General features: G+C 44.0%; 1 protein-coding gene across 1 annotated transcript in view; it reads right to left on the bottom strand.

Annotated features, from left to right (window-relative positions):
* Positions 1-921: 921 nt before the first annotated feature.
* LOC309343413 (uncharacterized protein C6orf132 homolog) overlaps positions 922-25,189 on the bottom strand; it is a 41,458-nt gene continuing 17,190 nt past the window's right edge. Inside the window, exons 3-5 of the mRNA XM_081864896.1 lie at positions 10,616-10,691; positions 4,068-7,104; positions 922-2,967 (exon numbers count right to left, since the gene is read on the bottom strand). Of these exons, the coding sequence (XP_081721022.1) occupies positions 2,862-2,967; positions 4,068-7,104; positions 10,616-10,691 (3,219 nt within the window). The 3' untranslated portion in view covers positions 922-2,861. The remainder of the gene's footprint in view (positions 2,968-4,067; positions 7,105-10,615; positions 10,692-25,189) is intronic.

The raw sequence follows: 25,189 nt of genomic DNA on the forward strand, positions 1-25,189 counted from the left end.
ACCAACTCTGGGGTTGCAGCGCTCATCTCGCTTTATTGGCCGAGGGAGCTGGCGTACAGCTTCCGGGTCATGTGGCCAGCATGACTAAGTCGCTTCTGGCGAACCAGAGCAGCGCACGGAAACGCCGTTTACCTTCCCGCCGGAGCGGTACCTATTTATCTACTTGCACTTTGACGTGCTTTCGAACTGCTAGGTTGGCAGGAGCAGGGACCGAGCAATGGGACCTCACCCCATCGCAGGGATTCAAACCGCCGACCTTCTGATCAGCAAGTCCTAGGCTCTGTGGTTTAACCCACAGCGCCACCCGCTGTATGTATGAAGCAGTCCTAGGAAACAGAGTAATACCAGCCACCTAAATAAACTGAAGCGACCAGAGGAGGAATGGCCGCTAGGAGGAACGCAGAGAGAAGAAATACCATGGGGCATCTGCAGCAGCACAAATGGATGTCTTCATCTGCCCCAGCTGCAACAAAACATGTCTCTCCTGCATTGGTTTCTACAGCCACAGCAGGCGCTGTAACTCTCTAACAGTTTGACTTCGTTCCCAAAGGAGCACTCTTCTATTGTCTCCCGAGACAGACGGATGTCATCAACAACAACAAAATAAATGGACAAGAGCCGAGACTAATTGAGACAGGAAAGAGTGTTTGTTTTCAGGCCAAATCAGCAAGATTTATATGAGTGGTATCCAGCTGTCAGACTTTGAACAGAGCCACAGAATTCAATAGTCTTAAGTTAGCCAGCCTGCACATTTTATTGTTTACAGTATTATCTACAAGTGTGAAAAGCTATTCAAGAGGAAGGGTGAGATGTAACTTCAATAAATAATAAGAATTGGGTATGTAGTAGTTTTCTTGCACAATCCACAAATTTTTTTTGCGAGGTGGGGTGTTTTTGGTTTTTTGCAGTCTTGAAAGTCGCTGCTGCTGCATGTGTCAACATGGGACTAATTTAGGAAAAAGATATCCAGGTTTATCATGTAATCACTGACAAAAACATGACACTTGTCAGCCATTAAACAGAGACCAGACCAACAAATTCAACACATAGAATGAACAGCTCTCATAAATGGGCAAACAAGCCAAGGTGGATTAATCCAATCCCATACTTAGCTTTTTGGAAGTAAATCTCATTGACTCAATAAAACTTACTCAAAGGATCAGGCTGCAAGGCTCACATTTACAGAGCCGAACTTTAAACCTGCATTGCTTCCTTGATATACATCAATACATAACTTGGCTTTAATTTTTATAGGTGCCAGCACCTAAAGTTTTTAATGCCCCATAATGTTAAAACACATACACCTTAAAACCAAACTGTTTGGTGCCCACTTTGACATCTTTTGTCACTTTGTATGTAAGATGTTCAGACTACAAAGGAGGTGGGTCCAATCTCCTTAAAAAAATTCCAGGACAGCAGAAGAAAGATACAGGCTTTTACGCCTCCCATTCTGTCCTTCTGCCCATATCCTGTTGCTTGCTGTGATTAGTTTTCCACCACAGTAGGCAAGGCAAAGGTGAAAGGACCAATGGAGGCACAGGTCAGGGGTCACAGTGACTGGGTTCTTTTAAGGAGACAAACAGGATCTCCAGACTGCATCCTGGCAAATATGGCATTTCGAATCATTTTATCCTGGTGCAGTTTCTTAATTAAAACCTCTCCCCAAAGTTCAATTAACAAGTTGCATTTTAAAGTGACAGTAATGCTCTTAATATTCTGTATTTGTATTGTATGGGTATTAGTGAATGCTGTGAAGTCTCATTCTTGTCTCTAGAGGTGAGTCATACAAAACGCTAAACTTCCTAGTCTAAAAATTGACCTGTAGAATTGTCTGAAGAATCTCAATTATTTCCAATGGATTCGATAACACCTGACAATGCCTCCTAGGCTAGCTGACTTCTCTCAAGGTTCCTGTGTCTTTTGTACTTGCATGACAAATGGAAATCCAGTAACTTTGGCTTTTCCTGACATGGAGATTCAGTGATGGAAAAAAAATCCTAGCAGCTTAATTTTATCTTTTTGTGGAGTTATTAAAGCAGGGACTGAGAACTAATGGCCTTCCAGAGGTTGTTGACTTCCAACTCCCGTCAGCTTCAGCCACAATGGTAAGAGATGATGAAAACTGAAGTCCAACATGACCAGGAGGACCACAGGCTCTCCATTCCTGTGTTAAAGCCACAGCTACCAGAAAAAGTAAGCAACCCTAGTCCCTCTCATCTATGTGCTTTCTTCTACTTTGTCCCTCTAAACCCTTCTTCCCCTTCCCTACTACTATGCCATCTTCTTCCAACCACTGGGCTCTTCAAATTTCAATTCTTGGCCTCACATAGCTATTGGGGCCACTGCCATTCAACTCCCCCTCTTAACCTTGGCTCCTGCTCTCCTTTTCTGCATCTAGATTCCTCTTCTGTTCCTTGCCTCCTGCTAGGATGAAGGCCTCCATCCTTTCTTTGCTGCTTCGAAGTGTCAGATACACATTCAAGAAGGAAGATGGTGCTGAAAATTTCTTCCATAAACTGCTAGTCTAGATATAATCTTCTACAGGCCAAGCTGGCACTAGTCACTAGGAAGTCTATGTAATTAATTACTTGAATGCTTTAAGCAAAGGTTGCTGAGTGACTATGTGGCATAACTTGCCCCCTTATCCATTATGCACAGAAGCCCTTAGAACTCATTCTTACCTTGTCCCTAATAACTTACAGTCTATTTACAAGCGGACGCTTGGACTACTTTCAGTCTAGGACAGGCTCTTGTGCCTCATTTTACAGCTATCAAAGGAAGAGCCAGAACAAAGCAGAGAGGACGAGGCCTATAACTTGGCCAAAGCTGGTGCAAGGCGATACAGCTTCCTCGTACATGCCTTATCGAAGACCTCCTTGGTACGAATAAGAAATGGGTTGTCGTGCTCCAGGCCTGACGGTAAATGTATTTGCAGTTCCACTATATTGTTGATTTCCATGAGAGGATCTGAAGAGGGAAGGGAGAAAAACAAAAACATCACCACATGAACAGAAATAATTAATCATACAATATAATACAAAGTCCTGAGAAGCACTATGGGGTGGGAAAGTAAGAAAATGATTTTTGCTCAGCCCCAGCTCAATGCGTTTTGAATGTTTTCTACGCAGTCAATAACCTTGCCAAACAGACATGCTGATTTTAAGAGGAAAAGTGCTTCACATGTGCAGTTTTCCTTGCTCTTGACCTAAATCTGGTATCGTGACTACATACCCTTCCAGAGTTCTGATTTTCCTGGGACATCCCAGAATTACTTTAATCCCAGAATGTCCCGTTTCCCCCTTCCAGTGCTGCCACCGCCAAGCTCAGAAAAGAGGTTTTGCTGGCGCTTGCAGTGGGGCTTCACTTCTGCATGAGTCAGCTGACGAAACAAGGCTAATATTCCAGAAGTCCTTGTCTTAGACTCTGTGAAAGGATTCTGTGGAACTGTAACAACCCTTCATGTGGATTATTGGACTCTAGGAACTGACAGGTAGAATAGTCACTTATACATGTATGGACCTGATGCATGAACAGAATATAGAATGAACTGATCCGCTGGGTCTTCTGCTTTTTTCATTGAACTTTATGAGACTTCTGTTGAAATCTACAATTTGAAACAATGGATAGTATACCGTATTTATTCAAAAGTACAGTCGGTTACGTATTGTGTGGGGTACTGAGAAGAATGTGATAAAAAATGGCCCGTCAGGGATTTTCTACTCTTCTCTAGAGAGGGGGAAAGGACTGGATCTACTAGGTCGGGGGTGGAGAGCCTCGGGTCCACAGAGCCATACATAAGCACTTCTAAGTTTTGCATGGAGTGGAGCCAACTGTACAAACATAGGAGTCATATCCCTTGCCCCCACCCACTACTGGCAGGCGGTCCCTGGAAGGTTGCCCACCACAGTGAATGAAGCTCCTGGCTTGAAAAAGGTTTCCCCACCCCCACACTAGACAGTGTGTACTGGAGGATTTTATAGTTGTCACCTGCCTGCCTACACCTTGCCAGCAACACTTTCCTTGAAGCTCCCAGATCACATCACAATTCCTGCATTTGCGGAACATACCTGCCAGCGGCTGCTGTGTTGCTAGTGTACTCTCCGTTCTGGCCTTTATACATGGCTTCACTGGCAGCATTACTGTAAGTCACCATCTTCCCAGGTAATTCCAGGGACACCCTTCGCCCTTGTGCGCTGTTTGGACCATTCCTGTGAGTGGAGTTGGCCCTGCGCATCCCTTCCGCAGCCTGAGAGTTGTATGACATTGTACTGTGGCCGTAGGAGGAGGTGGGTGTGCTCATGCTGCGAGAAGACATGGTGGGCCGGCTATACGACCTATCCGTCTCTGTCACATAGAGGCGCTTCTTGATCAGAGGACGGCTGTTGTCATAGGAACTGAGGTAGCTGGAGGAGTAGCTCCCACCTGGGTAATGGTGACTATATCCACTGGGCCTCATGCTGTTTTCCAGAATTGATTTGGATGTCAGGGAATAACTGTTACTGTAGTTATAGCTTGAAGGGTTGGAATTAAGTTGCTTATTTGAGGCCTGGTTGCCACCTGGGATATCGAGGGCTTTGTGGTTCTCCTCCCCTTTTGAAGAATCGTCTGGGACCACTTGGGCATCGTTGCTGAACTCGGGTGGAGGGGGAATGATCTCAAAATCAAAACCCTCTTCCACTTCATCGTTCTTGTCTTTGGCATGGTTTTGGGGTGCTGTGAGAGAGTGCAAGGGAGCTTCCTGCCTGCTGTGACTTAGGAGGCCTTGAACTAACATGGAAGTCCTATGCCTGTTTGATGAGGGAAGATTCTGGGAGACATTCATCTCCTTGACCTTCTGCGCATTCCCACATTGTTCTGAGGCACTGGAAAATGTCTGAGGCTTCTGATCCCTCTGCCCCTCTGACAAGCCCAAGGTGCTGCTGTCAGGTATACCTGCTCCGTTACGCTGCTTGTTTTCAGAGGCTGCAAGGGATTCCTTTTGAGGAGACTTTGGTACAATCGTGACAGAGTTGGGCTTGGAGTCACTGTAGTAAATAGTGGGTGACCCAGTCTCTGACTGGCTGTTGCTGTGCAACTTCTCTGATAACTTGAACTGGGGCCTCTCTGACAAGTAGCTGTTCTGTCGGGAGGCAGAGGCAGAAGATCTACCTCTTTGGGCCCTCTGTTGTGCAGCTAAGAGGAGAGCCATTGGGGATCCCCTCTCTACTTTTTCTCCTGTAACAGGGTGAACCAAAACTTCACTATTCATTTTCTCTGTCTTCCAAGAGGATGTGGATGTCTCTGAGGGCCTGCGCTCAGCTGAGTCTCTTTGGTTTTCATTATGATTTGTGCTGGTGGTTCCATCTTCTGTCGTTTGGGAAGAACTCGCAGAAGCCAGGCTGTCAATGGAACCGAACCTCGTCCTATGCATCTTGTATTGGAAAAGAGAGAAATCCATGTTAGGAGATGCATTTGGTAGAGGTGAGGCCGTGCCAGAAGAGGCTGGTGAAGGTGCAGATGGAACCAAGAGTTCATTCTTTGGTTTCAGAGGAGAGGCTGGGGGTTTACAAGTGTTGTCTGGTGCCGAGTGGCCAGCAGAGGTGCTAGAAATCTTAGGCTCTTTCTCTGTCACTTCCGTCATTGGTGTATTCGGACTTGCTGTGGGTTTTGGAAGCCCGGGCTCGCCACTATTGGTCTGGCTGCCACCAAACTGAAGAGTAACTTGCTTCTTTGGTTCTGGAGTATGTCTTAGGTTTGCAAAAGCCAAAGGTGGCCCCCCGTCCTTGGTTGGTGACAACAAGGCTTCCAGTTCATCTTTGAATTTCAAAACACTGTTTGCTTGCACAGAGGTGGATTTGTTGTCTAGTGTTGAGGCAGCATCACTGGGGGATGCTTTGCCCATGGAAGGTGTATTAGCAGGCCTGATTCCTTTCCTTTCACTTTCTGTAACCGCTGGTGATTTTGGGCTTGTCACGGCAGGCCTAGCTTGTTTTGGTTCATCTGGAACAACTTGGTTGCTATTGGTAACGTTGGCTTTAGTCTTGGCAGATACATTTCTGTCTAGTGGCCTGTCTTCCTTTCTGCACGAAGAGGACAGCAGGGCAGACAATTCATGCTTTAGCTTGTCCAGGTTGCTGCGTTCCTTCCAGTCTTCATCATCAGAGGACGCCCAGTCCGAAGAATCTGTTTCTTTGCCTGGTGGTGCCTCATGCTTCAGCAGGGAGGCAGAGGAGCCATTAGAATCTGATGTCCGTTTTGAACTTCCAGCCTCTGTGGTTAACATGGAAGGCTTTTCCACTGTGGCTTTCCCTGCGACTTCTCCCTCTGGGTGAACCGTGGCTGCACTTCGTACAGTAAAGTTAGATGGCAGGGCAGGTCGGCTATGAGGAGTCAATTTGGGGAGCTGCTCATCTCCTGGACTGGATTCTTTTTCTGCCGAGGATATAGAGGACGTTCTCACGGGAGTCGGGGGAGGTACTTTTAACGACCTCGGAAAGGTAAGGTGAGGCTCTGGGCTGGATTGTGGCAATAGTGACACCTTATGGGTGGGAGTGCTTGGAGAAGCAAGGTTCGGATTGGGAGAAATGGTTTCGGGCTGCCTCAGGTTCAGAACAGTCTCAGATTTCCATTTGGACACACCATTGGAGAATGGTGGGGTGTGAAGCGCTGGTGAAATGGGAGGCATACGAGGGGCTTTGCCATCCCTAAAAGCCAGAGGCGGAGGAGTAGGAGGAATGAAGTCTGGTGGGGATGGAGTACTGGGGGAAGACAAATTGGAATATGAGAATGAAGGTGGAGCCAGGGATGAAGGAGATGGCGCTGGCATTCCTGGAAGAGGTGGCGGGGGTGGAGGCACCATTGGTGGAGGTGGGGGTGGGGGTTCCACAGAAGGTGGAGGTGGAGCTTCCATGGGAGGTGGAGGTGGAACTTCCATGGGAGGTGGAGGTGGAACTTCCATGGGAGGTGGTGGTACATCAACCGTTGGTGGTGGTGGTGGAGGAGGGGGAACAGGTGGTGGTGGTGGAATGTATTCATCATCCAAGTAGTTCTCTTCAAATGCCTTGGGCCTCAGATCAAGAACCGAATTGTACTTTCTGTAATTGCCATTGATCTGAGAAGCTAGTCCTGGGGAGAAAACAACACATACAGTGGTGTTAAGGTGGCCTCTCATTTTAGTCAACATTAAGGCAGGCAGACATTTTCTGTTAAGCAATGCTAAGAAACTCTTTAATAAGATGGGTAGGTGGGGATAATAAACAAACAAACAAACAAACCCCGCCCATCTGGCTGGGTTTCCCCAGCCACTCTGGGCGTCTTCCAATAAAACACTAAAATACAATAACCTATTAAACATTAAAAGCTTCCCTAAAAATGGCCCCCTTTCACTGCAAAGTGAAGAAACAGACATAAAATCATACAAGTCCATTCATAATAGTTTCTACTTTTGGTTTCCTTCCATCCTAAGTAAAACATTCTGTCCGCCCCCCCCCCCCGTTTTATTCACCTTGAGTGGACCAGAGTGAAGCCTGCTCACTCGCAGTCCGCTCGGCTGGACCCACCTCTATCAAAGCCTCTGATTGGATTATTTGAACTGGGGTTTGGTGGGAACCCCCAACGACTGCGACATCAGGGAGGCGGGCCAGCACAACCAGGTGGCAAGTCTCACATGGCTCGGGGGTGCTGTGTGTTGTCCTGCAAAGGGCACCCACAATCGGAGGAGTGAGCGTTCATTCTGTCAGCACAAGGATTGGCAATTGCGTATTGGATCTCCCTTCCCCCACCCCTCGGGGGGAGGGCTTCCCCCCAACCCTTTGGAGCAAATTTGGGGAAAGTGCAGGGTATAGAAGCCAACTCCTAGGGGCCCTGGGGGCTTTGGCTTCCACAATAAGCACCCACAAAGTTGCCAAGCACCCACAAAGTTGATGGGCATTCCCATTCAAATGGTGTGTGTACACTGTGCCATGTGATTGATTATGTGGGTTGGGGTTTACCTGGGTCCCCACAATATTTTATTCAAGTTGGCACCCCGGTGCAGTGTGTGGGCAGGGAGAGGAGAGGGGTCTGGGTTCTGTTACGCAAGTGGAAATTTTTGTGCTGATGGAGGGCATTGGATAAGTTTTAGAATTCCATGAAACTGAGAAGACTGTTTTGGTCCCTGACAGTTTTTTCTAACGAAATACCTTTTATCAGTTTTCAGAAACTCTTTCAGATTCTGAAACTGATACAAGTTGGCGATGCAAAAGGGAAACTTTATCAGTAACATGGCAACCACAAAGCAGTTCTTGTCTCATTCCAGAGAACCATGTGGTTCAGAATCTCCTGTGCATGCGAAGGAGGTCTATGCAGGTAATTGGAGGGAGCTCTATCATCTGGATCAAAAAACCATAGAATCATAGAGTTGGAAGGGACCCTGAGGATCATCTAGTCCAACCCCTTGCAATGCAGGAATATGCAGCTGCCCCATATGAGGATTAAACCTGCAGCCATGGTGTTATGAGCACCGTACTGTAACCAACTGAGCTATGCAACCTCCCAGATAATTAGATAACTGCCTTGTTTCTTTTGCTGAGGCAGAGTAAGGGCCAAACAAGATGTAGTTCATTAAATGGACATTTACATCTAATTGAGCAGGTTTTTACAAATGAAAACAAGATCAGCTGTAGGGGGTGGGAGCTGATTATTGGGACTGCAAAAGGTGAGGAGAGGGAGTTGAAGGCTATCGTCCCCTGCTGCAGTTTTGGGGAAGATCCTTCCACGAAATATGCTGTTTGCTTTGGAGTACCCTTGCCCAGCTAGTGCTATCTGCAGTTTTAAAAACCTGTACAGTAAATGCAAATATGCACTGAGCAAGTCACATCTAGTTTAGAGCTAGAGAGCAAAATCACACATTATGGAAACACAGGAGTCATTTGAATGACCAGTTTTCTCCTGAAACTGCTTCTTCTCAGCTCTTTTGCTGCCGGTGCTGGATCACCTTCCGATTTGAAACATCGCTGCTTTAATTTTAGGGTGACTGGCACAGGTGACTGGCACATCTGTCGATGCTCTGGTTTAAACAGCCCCCAACATACCATTTGTGTAGGCTGGGTGGTGACCCAACAGAAACATTCATCTACCACTGTAACAGCTACATTTGGATTTTCTAGAACAACCAGCAAAGCAATCTCGATGGGAATCTAATGGCTTTTTTCTAATAGCTGCTTTGTGAAACTACATTCAGCACTGCACGCAGCTGGTGTCCAGAAAATGTTCCTCCCAATGCAGGAACAGATACTGGAGCCTGCAAGACTGGCAGCTTTTTCCTGGGCTGATATCAAAACAAGCAGGACAAATACTTTCCCGTTTCCTAGTGAATATGCGGCTGTAGCAAACAAGACTGACTTATTAACAGGGAAGTAACTTTATATTTTTAAATATGTCTGATAATTGCCATGGCTGCCTGACTGCAGAAACTAGCTGAACGTGCTCTTGAAGAGGTTGATTCAGCTTTATGATAGCTGCCTTTAACTCGGTGCCAAGCTGTCTTCCTGTTAGCAACACTAAATATTTTGGGTGATATCCAACCAAGTGATACTCCAGGTAGGCCTATGGAAACAAATGGGCGAAAGTTAGTCATCATGAGTAACTTAAGTCCATTGCTTTCAGCGAGTCTACTCTGAGTCGGACTTAGGTTCAGCATAGATTTCTAGAAGTTCTCAGACATGTTCTCAAGCTGGAAAATGTTCTAACAGAAACTACTGAACTAATGGTGAACATTTTAAAATAAATGTAAAGTGCTTTCTGGTTTGTTTTTAATTGATCATTAAAAATGTCCTGCTATAAAAAAATAACAGGATGCCACATTAAAATGCTCATTATTGCTTTGGTATCTCATTTGCTTTGAAGGTTCAATCCCCAGCATCTCCAGGTAGGGCTGAGAGAGAACCCTGCTTGAAATCCTGCAAAGTTGCTGCAAGTCTTTGTTGACAATAACACTGAAGTTGTTTGTTGTTTAGTCATTTAGTCGTGTCCGACTCTTCGTAACCCCATGGACCAGAGCACGCCAGGCACTCCTGTCTTCCACTGCCTCCCGCAGCTTGGTCAAACTCATGCTGGTAGCTTCGAGAACACTGTCCAACCATCTCGTCCTCTGTCGTCCCCTTCTCCTTGTGCCCTCAATCTTTCCCAACATCAGGGTCTTTTCCAGGGAGTCTTCTCTTCTCATGAGTGGCCAAAGTACTGGAGCCTCAGCTTCAGGATCTGTCCTTCCAGTGAGCACTCAGGGCTGATTTCCTTCAGAATGGATAGGTTTGTTCTTCTTGCAGTCCATGGGACTCTCAAGAGCCTCCTCCAGCACCATAATTCAAAAGCATCAGTTCTTTGGCGATCAGCCTTCTTTATGGTCCAGCTCTCACTTCCATACATCACTACTGGGAAAACTGAGGTAGGTGGACCAATCACCTGACTCCAGCTTCTGTGTCCCTATGACTGTGCGGTACCAAAGTGTGTGTCATTGTGCTGCCGTTGCAAGGAAGTCAATAGTGATGTCAAAAGATCATCAGTACAAAGGTCTGGGACAAGCTGAATTGAATGGTGTACATGTGCAAAGCAGGAGTTGTTGATTTAACAACTGTCATCTTAACAACTGTCATCTTACCTAGAGCTGGTTTTTCCTCAAAGCCTTCTGGTACTGATGGCGTTGGCACAGCCACTCCATGAGGCTCTTGAGCATTCTGAAAAACGTTGGGAAAACAGACTTCAAAGACCATAAACAACAATTGGTGGAAGGCAGAAACATTCAGAGATTTAAGCACATGGCAAACAACAGGCTTCAGTTTCAAAGCAAACCAGAATCTATCGATCTATATCTATCATCTCCTGGCATTACAAGAGTCAATTCCATTGATGTATGGTTCTCTGGCTTTTGGCAATTCGTTATTTATTTGGCATTTGTTATTTATTGATTTTGCACTGCAAATATTTGTAAATTGCTTATTGGTGTATTGCTAAGCATTAAACAACATGACAAAATTCTGAAGAAAAGGACCTGAAGGAGGGGTGGCTAAACTAGACATCCCTCAGAGGGTCGAATGCCTCTCACAACACACAGTACATATATGCTCATGCAGACATACATATGGCTCACACGCTCAGCCCAGCTACATACATACAGCACATGGGTACAGGAAGCAATCTGTCTCCCAATTTGCCAGCTGGCAGCAAAGCCTTTTGAATTCCCCTGCTCTAATCTCAGGAAGTCTTTTCAAGTTTCCCATCAGAGAAAAAAGAAATTCAGGTCTGGGACTGGTGTGCTATAAGGCATGGCTAGGCAAACTAAGGCCCAGGGGCCAGATCCGGCCCAATCACCTTCTAAATCTGGCCAGTGGACGGTCTGGGAATCAGCGTGTTTTTACATGAGTAGAATATGTGCTTTTATTTAAAATGCATCTCTGGGTTATTTGTGGGGCATAGGAATTTGTTCATTTTCCCCCCTTCAAAATATAGTCCAGCCCCCCACAAGGTCTGAGGGACAGTGGACCAGCCCCCTGCTGAAAAAGTTTGCTGACCCCTGGTTGGCAGGCCTGATCTGGCCCACAGGTTCTCCAGCACTAGTACAAAATGAACAGATTCATATATTGATCTGAAATATGCTAAGTTGGTTCCCAGATGTGCTCTGTTCACAAGTCAAAAGGGGGACCTTTTACAAAATGGTTTTCATTATAGTGCAAATACCCCTGGCCATGTTCCCTCTTTGCAGGCTGCTCCCTTGCACAGCTCAAAGCAGAGTTCGCAGTTGGCCTGGGTTTTCCCCTCTGCTCTTTATGACTATGAATAATAATAATTAATAATAATAATAATAATAATAATAATAATAATAATAATAATAAATTTACTGCCGTATACCCACAGGTCTCAGGGCCATTCACAGGATAAAATAACCCCTGTCCCAACACATTTTAAAAGGACATTGAATGTCAACCAGCCAAAGTGGAACATTATTGCCCGGTGCCTAAAGGCATATAATGAAGGTGTCAGGCGAACCTTTCTGCACAGCAGATGTGGCTTGGCTCAGGATGCTAAGCCTGATCACCTGCAATGCTTGTGAAAATGTCAAGATAATATTGGGCTATACTGGACACCCACCTTCCTCTGCTCTTTCCCTGAAAGCCATCTTAGCAGTCCAGAATGCTGAACAAGGGATTCTGCTGGAATCCAGCCCCATGGAATTGGACTCAACTCGCCTCTCCACTGGTGATTCACTATTGCCATCATTCCACAAAAAAAGGCATTTAATGCTTCTGCTACTCTCTGAGCCTACACTAATGCATCTAAATTACAGGGAGGTCAGTGTCGGGAGTTGAAGTCATGCTTCCTTCTTTTGGGGACAGTGATTTATTTAGTAGCACTGAGTTTCTGCCCCACCCAAGTGCAATGAACCTGCATCAACACCATTCCTTCAGCGATTTAATTCACATATGAAATTGGGACCCTGCAGATGTTGTTGGATTCCCACTCCCATCACCCACAGCCAGAATGGCCAACAATCACTGATGATGGGGGCTGCAGTATGACAACATCTAGAGGACCATGGGTTCCCTAAAGGTAAAGGTAAAGGACCCCTGACAGTTAAGTCCAGTCACAGACGACTCTGGGGTTGCGACGCTCATCTTGCTTTTCAGGCCGAGGGAGCTGGCCTTTGTCCGCAGACAGTTTTTCTGGGTCAGGTGGCCAGCATGACTAAGCTGCTTCTGGCGCAATGGAACACCAAAATCAGAGCAGCAGACAGAAACGCCGTTTACCTTCCCACCGGAGTGGTACCTATTTATCTACTTGCACTTTTTGGCATGCTTTTGAACTGCTAGGTTGGCAGGAGCTGGGACCGAGCAACGGGAGCTCACCCCGTTGTGGGGATTCGAACTGCCGACCTTCTGATTGGCAAGCCCAAGAGGCTCTGTGGTTTAGACCACAGCGCCACTCACTTCCCTGACATGAGTTCCCTACCCCTGTATTATACCGTATTTTTCGCTCTATAACACGCACCAGACCATAACACGCACGTAGTTTTTAGAGGAGGAAAACAAGAAAAAAAAATATTCTAAACGAAATAGTTGATATATGATTTTTGTGGTTCATGCTGTGGCCACAGACATGTGATCTGACCCAATGCAAAAATCCTGAGGATCCATGTGGATCCATGCTTTGTAACCACGGAGGAGGGAAGGAAGGCGAACCATGGATCCTCTGCTCACGACTGCAGCAGATCCCCCCGCCACCCGCAGGCATTCGCTCCATAACACGCACAGACATTTCCCCTTACTTTCTAGGAGGAAAAAAGTGAGTGTTATGGTGCAAAAAATACGGTAGTTGCCCCACTACTAGTCATGGGGCAACATACTCCACAGTGTTTGCAAACATGAGTTGATCAAGGCAAGAGTCTTCATTTTACTACATAGGCACAGCTAAAAACATCATATCAGAAATGAAGCAGTTCCAGGTGCAAACATAATCTGGAAAATCTTTAAGCACCCACATTATTTTTAAGACATACAGTGGTACCTCGGGTTAAGTACTTAATTCATTCCGGAGGTCCGTACTTAACCTGAAACTGTTCTTAACCTGAAGCACCACTTTAACTATTGGGGCCTCCTGCTGCTGCCACGCCGCTGGAGCACAATTTCTGTTCTCATCCTAAAGCAAAGTTCTTAACCTGAAGCACTATTTCTGGGTAACCTCAAGCGTATGTAACCTGAAGCGTATGTAACCCGAGGTACCACTGTATATGTAATGTAGCTTCCGGTGCACCAAGTTCAGCACAATTACACAGCTGAAAATGCCGGAAGTGTGCCTGGAGAATGCAGGTGCCTTTCCCTCTTGGAGACACTTGCGCCCATCATAGAAAGTCCACCTTTGCATGTTGCACAAGCTGCCACTTCATCCTACCATGTTCCCTGGTCATTTGTGTGAACCAGAGAGGGACCAGTACATAGAAGCATTATATGGGGTGACCACATCTCCTACTAGAAAAAGAGGTGCTGGAATGCACCACGAACACCTCCTTTGTTCTCTTATAATGGCAATGGCGCCCACCTGAGAGGTGCTGGAACTGAGTCCTGGTAAGTTCCAGCTGAAAAAAGCCCGGTGTCCTTCTTTACAGAAGATCAATCTCTATGTGAAAGGCTAGCAGAAGGCCTCTATTTGAGGGTGTTCTCTATTTGAGGGACTGTCTGATCAAAGTCCTGTTGAAAGACTGAGAACTCTAAGAAGAGAGAGTAGCAGAGGTCTTAATGATGCCCATCAACATTTAGCACCCAGACAGAAGCCCCAGCAAGAACATGGGTCACCATGTCTCTATGATGAGGTGTATTTTATTTGAATTTAAATTATAGTAATTATTTCTAAATGTGCACCTATGAATTAACATGTAAACACTATGCAAATCTTTGTACTGTTCTGTCCTGTCCTCTTTTTTGGTCATCTTAAGTGCAATGCACCTGTTTCAAGGAAAACAAGAAGTGCTCTTATGATGCTTTTCACTAAAATGCTTTTACTCTACATCATCTCATGCATTCTTTTAACACTGGGTGTTCCTACAAATAATGAGGAAATGGGAATTCTTACTGGCGGCATTAAAATGCTCTGCTTCATTTCAAGGGTTTTTAACTGCTCTGCTATGCATACACCCTTTGATAATTATTAAGCCAAAAATCTGTGCTTTTCACTGAGCAGTTTTCATCATTCAAGGAGACTGCAACCAAAGACACACCACCCTGTACAACTCAAACCAGAATGTCAAAGAGCAGATAAATTGTGACAACCTCCCTTCTCTCTCTTTCTTTTTTGGTAAAGCAATGAGCTATGCAATTGATGAAGACTAGAACAAACGTCATAGTATCCTGCCTTGCAGTGGCCACAACTGTTAAGTTGTGGGTGAACATATCAGACGACACAGCAGCTCTTCAAACAGCTCTTGTTTATTCACAGGCCAGAACAGAGCTGAACTGAAGGGGTCAGCCAGCCTGCTTATATAGAGCTCCAGTACAACGTAACTGTAACAACTTTCCATAACTATCCAATCACTGAATGCCACTTTCGATCCCTTATTTGCATATGTGGACCTGAACTATCTACAGTATCCCCCTGCTGGCCCAGGGTGAGAACTTCAGTACATAACAACAACCTACTAACCAATGAAATAGCTGTGGGGCCAAAGACCCTGAACTGAGAAAAGCTTTCCTTCTAACCTATGCAGGCCTGCAAATAACGTGGAAGCAGAATGAAAACATTTACCAGTAATAAATTGTTGCAAGTTTTGTTTTTAAATCTAATCTGGTAGTCTCAATTTCACAGTGTTAATTGCATGCTATGAAAATGTGCATATTTTTAAACTTTACTAGTTTTGTAAATAAAACTCGAAAATGTTTGTTTGTTTTATCATTTTAAAAAGTTAGTAATTTCAATGTCTTAGGTGTTATGAAAATGTGCACATAATTCCTCATTCTCATTGCCCTGATCTCCGCTGTGGAACCACCCTATCCTGAAATCATCTCTTCTTACAAATCTTTCAAACCAATTTCAGCTTTTGCCCTCATTCCCCATATGTCTGTCACAGACCAAAGCTAACCCTCTGTGTTTCATTATATTTTAAGGTTACCTACCATTTCTGTATTCATGTACCTGAAACTATTATTAAGCCTAAAGTTGATTCACTTGGCACACACCTCCGAACCTGTCTCACCCACATGTCTAACCTGCTTAGGCCCATGCTATACATTTTTTAGGGACAGAGGAACACGAATAGCAGGATTGGGTTCATCTCAGTGACTAGCGGGCTTGAGAAGCATTACTTCCCTACTTTAAGGAAATCCTGCAGCTCTGAAATGCCTCTGGCTTCAAAGTTGGGAAGAGTCTAGAGCTGTTAGCAGAGTCGATTGTATACGGTGTGCCTCTCAACCAAGTGCCCAATGATGCTTTGATCCTTGTCCATTCTCACCCCAAAACCAACACCACACTTCCTGCTTCTGGTTTCAATTGCCTTTTCCTTTCCAGTGGCCCCAATCAGTCAGTTCTCATGTAAAGTTGTTTGCAAGTGTCAGACACACCAAATCGGAACATCTCACACCGACATGGGGATGCTAGTTACAGGTGTTGGTCTGCTGTAGTCGAAACAAAATTTAAAAAATCCTTCCAACTTAGAGGCCAACTAAGTTTGTTATTGGTATGAGCTTTTGTGTGCATGCATACTTCTTCAGATATGGGGATGCTGATGATCTCTATTATGCTGGCTGCTGCAGTGCTAACACACACACACACACACACACACACACACACGTGTTCAGTGTGGTGAGTGTGGCACCACTGAAATTAAGAAGTAAAGCATCAGCCAGCCCTTTGCTCTAGCTAGCACCTTATGGATTGAAGTGCTTCCTCATTGAAGAGAATCAATGTGGTGTAGAGTTAGCATAAGCCACTAGGGCCTGGGCGACCAGGATTCGAGTCCTACCTTACAGGGCTGTTGTGAGGATAAAATGGGGAGAAGGAGAACCGTGTTGCCACCTTGAGCTCCTTAGAGGAAAAGGGTGAGGTATAGATTTTAATAATAATAATGCACTGAAAATGATAAAAGAAGCTGTGACTGGAAGGTTGTGGTTCCATTCCAAAGCAGAAGGTAGCAGGAAAGGCACAATATTTCTAATCTTATTTCATGCCAAATGAAATGTAAAAAAGAGAGAGAGGTTTCCCATCACTGAGTTTGTAAACATTTTTTTAAAAAAACTATTTTACCAATACAGATACATACAATGCTTAGCCAAACCATGACCAAGCACAAACACACAAATCTGTCTTATGGTTGCAGGTTGTTGTTAAAGATGAGAGATCTTGATGATGATCCTGGGTTCAGATGGCCCACTAAGCCAGAGCTTGACATAGCTGCTGCTATTGTGTGCTTTTTAGCCTGGTGAGGAGTTAGGTGAGTGTGAGCTTCTTTGCAGGAGCCAGCATAACATGCCAGCATAACTCTGGCTTACAACGATGGGCAAACCACCTCAAAATCCATGATTATTTTACCCATATTACAGAAGGTGGAGCTGTGTCAGAGAGAATGTGGATTATTCTGCCAGCCTTGCCAGTAACCCGGTGTTATTATACTCATTCTGCTCGAAGGAGAGGAGAGAGAAGCGCAGTGTGTAAAAGCCCTGAAGTGTAATCCAGTATTATTATTTTAAATTCTGGTGTGCTTTTTTAAAAAAAGGGCAATGTAGTGCAGTTGATTGTATTAACTGGACAATTAATTAAGGGCTGGAAGGGCTGAAGGGAAGGAGGAAAAGAACTGAGAGTTTCAGCTGTGAATGGAAAGGCATCATCTGGATGTCAGATAGACTCATGGATGGACAGCATATCTAACTGTTGAGAAACAAGAAAGATGATAGACCTGAAATACATGTTTCTCAGAGGCCAGGTCTACCCAGGTCTCAATGCTGTTCAGTCACCAGATCTACCAGAAATAGTAGACATGCTGTGGTGCTAGTTATAAGTGATTGTTTATAGCGTTGAACTGAAAAAAAATTCTGCTGGCAACCATGCTTTAGTCTCTTCTCCTTTGTTATCTATTATTACACTAGGACCTTCTATCTGGATTCCTTTTTATGCTGTAAAATTATGCCTATATTTGGGAATTGGTGCTTTGCACGTGTATAATTCTACCACATTTCTAATTTCAGCAACCATGACAAAGCTGTTTGGATTAAGTACAGATGTCGCATGTGCATTATTTCAAAGGGCTAACTTTTATTCTAGAACATCAATTTGTCTCTATCCAACATTATAGAGACCAACATGCACCTGACGAAGTGGCCTCCGGCCCATGAATGTTTATGCTTCAATATATTTGTTAATCTTTAAGATGCTGCAAGAACTAATACTGTTATTGTAAACCATGGATGTCACTTTAATCCAAACCACCATAGCTCTGAAATATTCCTTGGACTTCTCTTTAAAAAGAAAGAAACTCTGGCTACTCAGGAATTAAGCTTCTTTTCACTCCAAAGTACAGGAAAGTTATGATACAAACCACAAGTCTGCAACAGTACAATAAATAAAAGTTTGCTGAAAAATAACCTGAAGTCCCATACAAAAGGTTATTGATTCTACAGTGAAATATGACCCTTGATTTCACAATTCCAAGTGTTGCACACGCACACACATATACTTCGAATTCTCAAGCTAACCTTAAGAGATTCTGGTAATATTTAACAAGCATTATTCCAGGCCAAGGTTGAGATTTGTTTGATGGGTCCCCACCCCCCATCTAGCAATGGGAACAGTTAAACTTGGCTCCATTAAAACATTGTGGGCTGTGCCAAGGAAGGCTGTTCACCGCATATAGAGTGCTTTTATTTGTTTTATTAATTTAGTCCACCTTTCTTCCATGATGAAACTCAATCCCAACAGTCTGGAAGTGCCAAAGAAAGAAAGAAAGAAAGAAAGAAAGAAAGAAAGAAAGAGCCACCCAGCAACAACAGAGCAAGTGATCACCATGAAAAGCTTAAAAAATAATAATTGGGTTTTAGGTAATTCAACTGAAAAGTATGATCCCTGGCACTGAGCTGCTTTCTAGGGACCACTGAGAAATACACCTCCTTCATCATTTGGTCATTTCCTCATGGATATGTCTTGTAAGCCCTTTGTTACCTTCATATTTTAGAGAGTGCTGTGGAATAAAGAGTCAGCAGTAGTAGCAGGAGCAGCCTTACCCGTACATTTATCTGACTCATCAAGGGTCACTTTCACAACACAGGGCGACTTAAAACCAGCTTTTCAAGCTTGGAGAATGTAAATCATGAGCAATTCAATGCATCAACCATCTGCTGTGGGACAAGTCTAATAGCAATACTGAAAAGCTATGTGATGGTTGTTCGGGAGTAGAATACACCTTGGACCGGGATAAGACAAGACCCTCATTGTCACATATGAACCATCAGAGGCATTCTCTGCATCCCCTCTTTCCGTGGAAGTATGGTGGCTGTGTAAAAGAGGCAGGGCCCATTCTATCATGGACCTAGACAGCAGAATCTTCCCCTTGTCCAAATGTTGCCTGCCTGGCTCCATCTCCATCTGCCATTTTGGTGGGCAGATACATATTTATTCCACTGTGTCTCTGAGATGTCTTTTTAACTGGATGTCTTGTTTTCCTATTATTGAGAGAGTGTAACTTTCACTGCTGAATGAAGTTTTAAAGGCAATATTCACAGCTTATTTGGGCCATTTTGTAAAGGAAAATGAGACAGAAATCAGCATGTGGCCCACAAACGTAAGTGTCAAGATGGGCCTAGAGACATCTTGCTGTTCCATGCGACTGTGGCATACAACCCAAGGCATGCACTCAAGGATGCTAGGCCACAATTCTTGGATCACACATTGTTTCACTGGTGCCATTGAAACCCATCTTTTTGGCTGGTTCTACTGTTTGGCCATCACTACCCTAGAGGGGAAGAGCCAAATTATCAGGGGTGGCAGAACACATGGCCTGCATGCAGAAAACCTCACTCAGCTACAGCTGGGAATGTCCCCTTCCTGAAACACAGAAGAACTACTGCTAGTCATGGAAGGCAACACTGAACTAGGCAGACCCATGACGTCCCCTGCTTCCAGATTCTTAATGCAAGTAACTGGGAGGAGAAACAAGAAGGCAGCATTAATCAAACCCTCCAGCTTTTAGTTAAGTTTTTATGGTTTTAGCTCCATTGTTTTTAATGTTTTTAAACGTTTTACGGCTTAGGCCTATTGCTGCATCAGTCTTTCCACCTTAGTTTACTTACGGTAATTGTAATGCAAGTAACTACCTTCTCTTATTTCTTTTTGGAAAAATAATCTGGCAAGTTTTGATCTAGTTTTTATATCATTGCTTCCTCTTACATATACTCTTCTTCCTTCAATTGGAGCAAAGCGGTAGAAGGAGAAACTCTGGGTATGCAGAAAGTGGGACAAGGGGTTGTTCTTAATTTAGTTACTTATTTATACCTAGGGTATTCTTCAACAGAAAGGCTGAAAGGCAATTGATTAAAAAGTTTAAAATGAAATTATAAAAACAGTCCCATTTTCAAGCTTTATTAAAAACAATATTAAAAGGGCACAAAAGTGACAGTGAAAAGCCCCAAGTAAATTTTCAAACGACTAGCAGGATGTTGCTGTAGCTTCTTTAAAAAAGAGAGAGCGAGCAGATTTAAATAATAATAATCAATGTGTCAGCAGGTTTCACCTCATCTGATTTACAGAGCAGAGGTTGGGGCTGTGGGGGATGGGACAGGCATAAGAGATGGCAGAGCACAGAGGAGTCAAACTGATATGCACAAGGGGACCCAAGAGAAGCAGACTGGCCCTGTGCAAATCTGCAGCTACGGATGCTGGCTAAGGCATGCTCCGGCAAACATTGCTTAGAACACAATTCATTTCTCTCAAAAATATGAAAAAAAGCTTCCTGGATGCTTCACTCTGCATGTGTGAGACAGGTGAGAGACTTGGCATGCGCGAGACACATGCCAAGTTCAATACAGGGCGTGGCAAGGAAGTTTTAGTTTTACAGGGGGTTATTTTCAAAGCAAAGGAATATGGATGGGCTTCCATCCAATGTTGGGTGTACACAGTTCTTAAGCCAGTTCAAATATTGACTCATACCTACATCCATGGCAGCTGGACAAACCCTCATTCCTTTCTGAGACAGAATTGCACAGCTCTCAATGTCTGTCTAAAGGAAGGGCTTGGGCTTTGAAAGTTTCAGATTTATACATGGCTGAAGACAAGGGCTTGGGCTCATGTACTTCATTTTTTAGGCTCATTTATCCCTTTAACCCAATGCTGAAGAGCCTAACTGCACATTACATAAAAATGCATGAAATGAAGCTACGTGGCCATTCTTTGTAAAGAAAAGCATCTTCTGGAAGGGTGAGTCTGAGGACAGATGCACCAAAAATGTCTCTGTGGGATTTTCTCTTCCTTTTAATCTCTGTGGAGTTCCAGATACATGCTCACAAGAATAGCATCTGCCTGAAACCAGTGCGGACTGGTCCATTAGAGTGAATGGGGCACTGCTCCACCAACCTCAGTTTGCCCTCAGTCAGTGCTCACTTGCCGGCCTTCTTACTTTCAGCCAATCAAGGTGGTGGCACTGCCTGACAGCACCATCTGCTTACAGCTTATCCATTCTTTCATTGTCACTTTCCCTCACAGAAACCCGCTCTTTAGCACCAAATGGAACAAATGTTTTCCATTGATTTGGTCCAATTTATTGCTAAAGAGCGGGTTTTCCAAGGAAAAGCAGTGGGGCACAGGTCTTATTTATTTGTGTAGCTTATTTACTACAGCTGCAATCCTAAACACACTTACCAGTGACTGAACACAGTGACTTTTGAGTAAGCATGCATAGAATTGCACTACAGTTCCCCTAGAACAGTCACCCTCTTTCACCCTAACCTATCCCACAAGATTGTTGCGATGATAAAATGCAGGGTTTGGCATATGGAGAAAGGGAGGGATTGTCATTTTCCCTGAGCAAAGCCAGTCTTAGTCTTTTCTGCTGCCCAGGATGAATAGTCTCATGCCTGCTACACTTGTCCACGTCATCGAAACACTTGGTTGGCCACCTTGTCTTCTGGCAACGGTGGTGGAAAAGTGTTTTCAAATTACGCTGGGCGTGCACATTACACATAAGCTTCCTAGTTAATTGAGGATGATGTCCTCTTTGCCTTCAAGCAACCACACTAGGATAGTTTTGTTACCTCAGCAGCATGGGAGCTGCTGGAGTGTTTCTCATCACTCCCATATCTCTGGGCCCAATGGGAGGAGGCTGCTATTTTGTTCCACACCAGGGTGAATAGGTCAGAAACATTCGCAGCTCACATCTTTCCCAGAGTGAGATAAATTGAGCTTCAAGGGCAAACAACAACACTATATTAAAATATACATAATGAAGTCCCAGCATTTTTTATTTTAAAAGTGGAAAGTAGCCTGGGGAAACCATTTGAGTAAAGTAACAGCAACCTTAGCTGCTTCCTACCTCTCATCTTCTTGTTCAAAATCCCCCATTTGCTTTCCTACCTTTATTGAAACAAATCTAGATCCCTCCCAGGTAGTGGGGAGCAGTATAGTTGGGCAGGGAGCTTTTGGGTAGAAAAATGGACAGCAGGACAGGAGATAAGCACTCCTTCCCTCTGCCACTCCTGTAGGCAAAACTGGATCATCCCCAGGCTGTTTTTCTTTGCTTTTTTAAAATGAAGATTTGTTATATGCACTTGCCTGCATATTTCACTATTGGGGGAAGATGCATACCGCCTTTTCAGGGTTCCACAGGAAGCCCAGAAAGAACAAATGGTTCTTGTTGTCCCCACCTTTGCATTGATGTGTGACCCTGAAGCTTCCCACCCAACTAGCTAAAGACTGCAGGAAGCGGGAAAGGAATTGTGTTGATGCAGTTTAGAGCTCAGGGACTGCCCCCCCCCCCCAAATCAAAACAATTAGTCAAATCTATGTGATTCAAAATCCAGTGCTCTTCTACCAAAAAAAAAAGTCTCATAATTTCTTTATCACTTTACCCTTACACTTTAGTGTAAGTTCTGATGTAGCAAACATGGATCTATTTCATGACAATGCTTGTAAGGGAAACAGTTGTGGTTTCTCTCCACAACAGTGTAAACATGTGGGCAGTCCCCAAGTGAAATGCATGCATGAATTCACCCCAAAATGTATGCTGAAATATTTCCCTTTCATTCAGCAGCATTATGTGAGGCATCCTCAGAGTTCATTCATTTATTTCCTAAATGACACCTGAGCCATGATATTCCCTCCCACTTAATGATGCCTTTGGAGCCATCTGTTCAATGTCACTGACTTCTAATAATGCCTTCCCATGCCCTTTCTCTAGTCAGCACCACTTCTTGGTATTGCAGTTATTCAATGGACAATTCAGTTAAAGAAACACAAGAAGGAACAGAAGCCAGCTAAACACATGTCTGTCTGGTAGGCATTAGGAACTGGAAGTGAACATTCAAGGCATCCTGTCTTCATATCACGAAATGCACCACTTGACTTGCAGCTGGATGTACAAACTGACTTCATGGAAAAGCATTATGGCTGTCCAACTTGGGGGCGTTTGATCTTTGCCAGGCCTTTCACACATGCTGCAGTTATCAAGTGATGGTCATGCATTTGGGATCCACCAGCCCTTAGTAGAGATTGCCTTTGAACAGGATTAAGAGCAATTCTGGATAACATCTCCAGAGAAATGCTGTTCCCACTACTTCAAGAGGCACATATGTGATGCAGGATATCAGGTTTGTTTTTAGCAGAGCACAGCTGAAGATGACACTGGCAAATCACATAATGAAAAAGAGGTGTGGAATTCTGCTTAGTATGTGTGCCTCTCTGCATGGAGATAAGCACTGCAAAGAGCATAAGAAATTCAAAACTGCATGTGAAGCCACCCCAATTTAGTTAGGATACATTTCCCCCCTGGACATGAACTTTTCCAAAATCATGGGAATCTCCTCTAGAAGAAATTATACAGGCAGCTAGTATCTTGGTATTTAGCCAAATACCGAAGGAGTTTATGCTGGTTTTCCTTTACCTAGTCATTTATGGAATATTAATTGAGCAAATCTTAGAAATAGTTATAAAACAATAAAACTATTTCCAAGATTTGCTCAGTCTTAGAGTCTGTATTTTTGTGTTTAATCTTATTTTTCGAGTCTGAATCATTGGTACTTTATCCCATTTTATTTTATTGACAGCTTCTGGCTGGGAAACAGTTGATAAATCTGATACACACATGCACACACAAAATTATCTGACCCATCTTGGCCTTCTGTCTATTACTGCAAAGCCACACAGGCACAGACTTTCTTATCATAAACATACTATTTGCCTACCAGTTTTAAAACCTGGTGTTATCGGGATAATATGCAGAAGTGGTGCTTTCCCAGCCTCTTCTCTTGTACTTGCTGTAGTCAGCAGAACTGAAGAGAAGGGTGGGAGAAGAGACTGCTTAAGCAAAAGGGCAGGAGGCTTTGCAGCAGATGGAAACTCTCTTGCTGTCTCTGAGTTTTTAGAATGTCAACAGTTAACAGGTCTCATCTTCGAGGGGCAAGGGGAATTAATGGGTCTCATCTTAGGCCACATTCTCACCATGCACTTATAGCACTATGATACCACATTAATTAGTCAGGGTTTCCCCCGAAGAATTCTGGAAGCTGTGGTTTCTTAAGGGTGCTGAGAGTTGTTAGACCCTACACCTCTCACAGAGCTACAGTTCACAGAATGGTTTCACCCTTCCTAGGGAGCTCTGGGAATTGTAGCTCTGGGAGGAGAATTGGGGCCTCCTAACAACTCTCAACACCCTTAAACTACAGCTCCTAGAATTCTTTGGGTGAAGCCATGAATGTTTAAAACAGTATCATAGTGCTTTAAAGTGTGGTATTAATGTGGTCTTTGAAGACAAGTGGAATTAATGGGTCTCAGAGGGATAAGTCACTCAACAATTAAATGGTCTCCAGCACTAACTAACCCTTTCTGATACCCACGTCTGTCTGGTTGGTTAGCTAAAGAGGGAAATGAGACTAAAATTTCACTAGGAAAATGCATTTGTTGGTCTGCTCCCTCCAACAGCCAACTTAACTATAGCAAACTTAGTACCACACAGCATTTCTGCTTGATTTATCTTAAATATTTGTCTCTGAAATAAGATACTGTATGCTATTTCCAGCTGCTTCTTGTTGTCATGGTTCCAGAAGCAGCAAATCTAATGCTGGTGCCCAACACAAATTAAATGAGTACAATACAAACCAAGGAACCCCTGGGATTGTGTTCCCCAAAGTATTGTTAAAAAGAGCAAATGAAGTGGAACAGCCAATTAATCACACAGGCTGTGCAGTTTGCATATTTAAAAAATATAGAATTCAGCATAAAGGAACTATAATGTCAAGACCTGTATAAATTATGAAAATTAAGAAAAAATGGGGGAGGAGGGTTTCAAAAGGGAAAGCACACCAAATTCTGCACCCAGTGCCAAGTTCTGAATTTACTTTTTGCACTGAAGAAGAATCATAAAATCCATATAGTCCATAAAGTTTCTCCATTCCACACTTGGATAAAAGTAAACTTCAGAGAGTAGCACTCTTATTCCTTAGGAAACATCTAGCATACGCACTGCATGATCATTACTCAAATTGAGGGAAGACTACAG

Source organism: Podarcis erhardii (genome assembly GCF_964252035.2).
Source record: "Podarcis erhardii genome assembly, chromosome: 6".
NCBI lineage: Eukaryota > Metazoa > Chordata > Lepidosauria > Squamata > Lacertidae > Podarcis > Podarcis erhardii.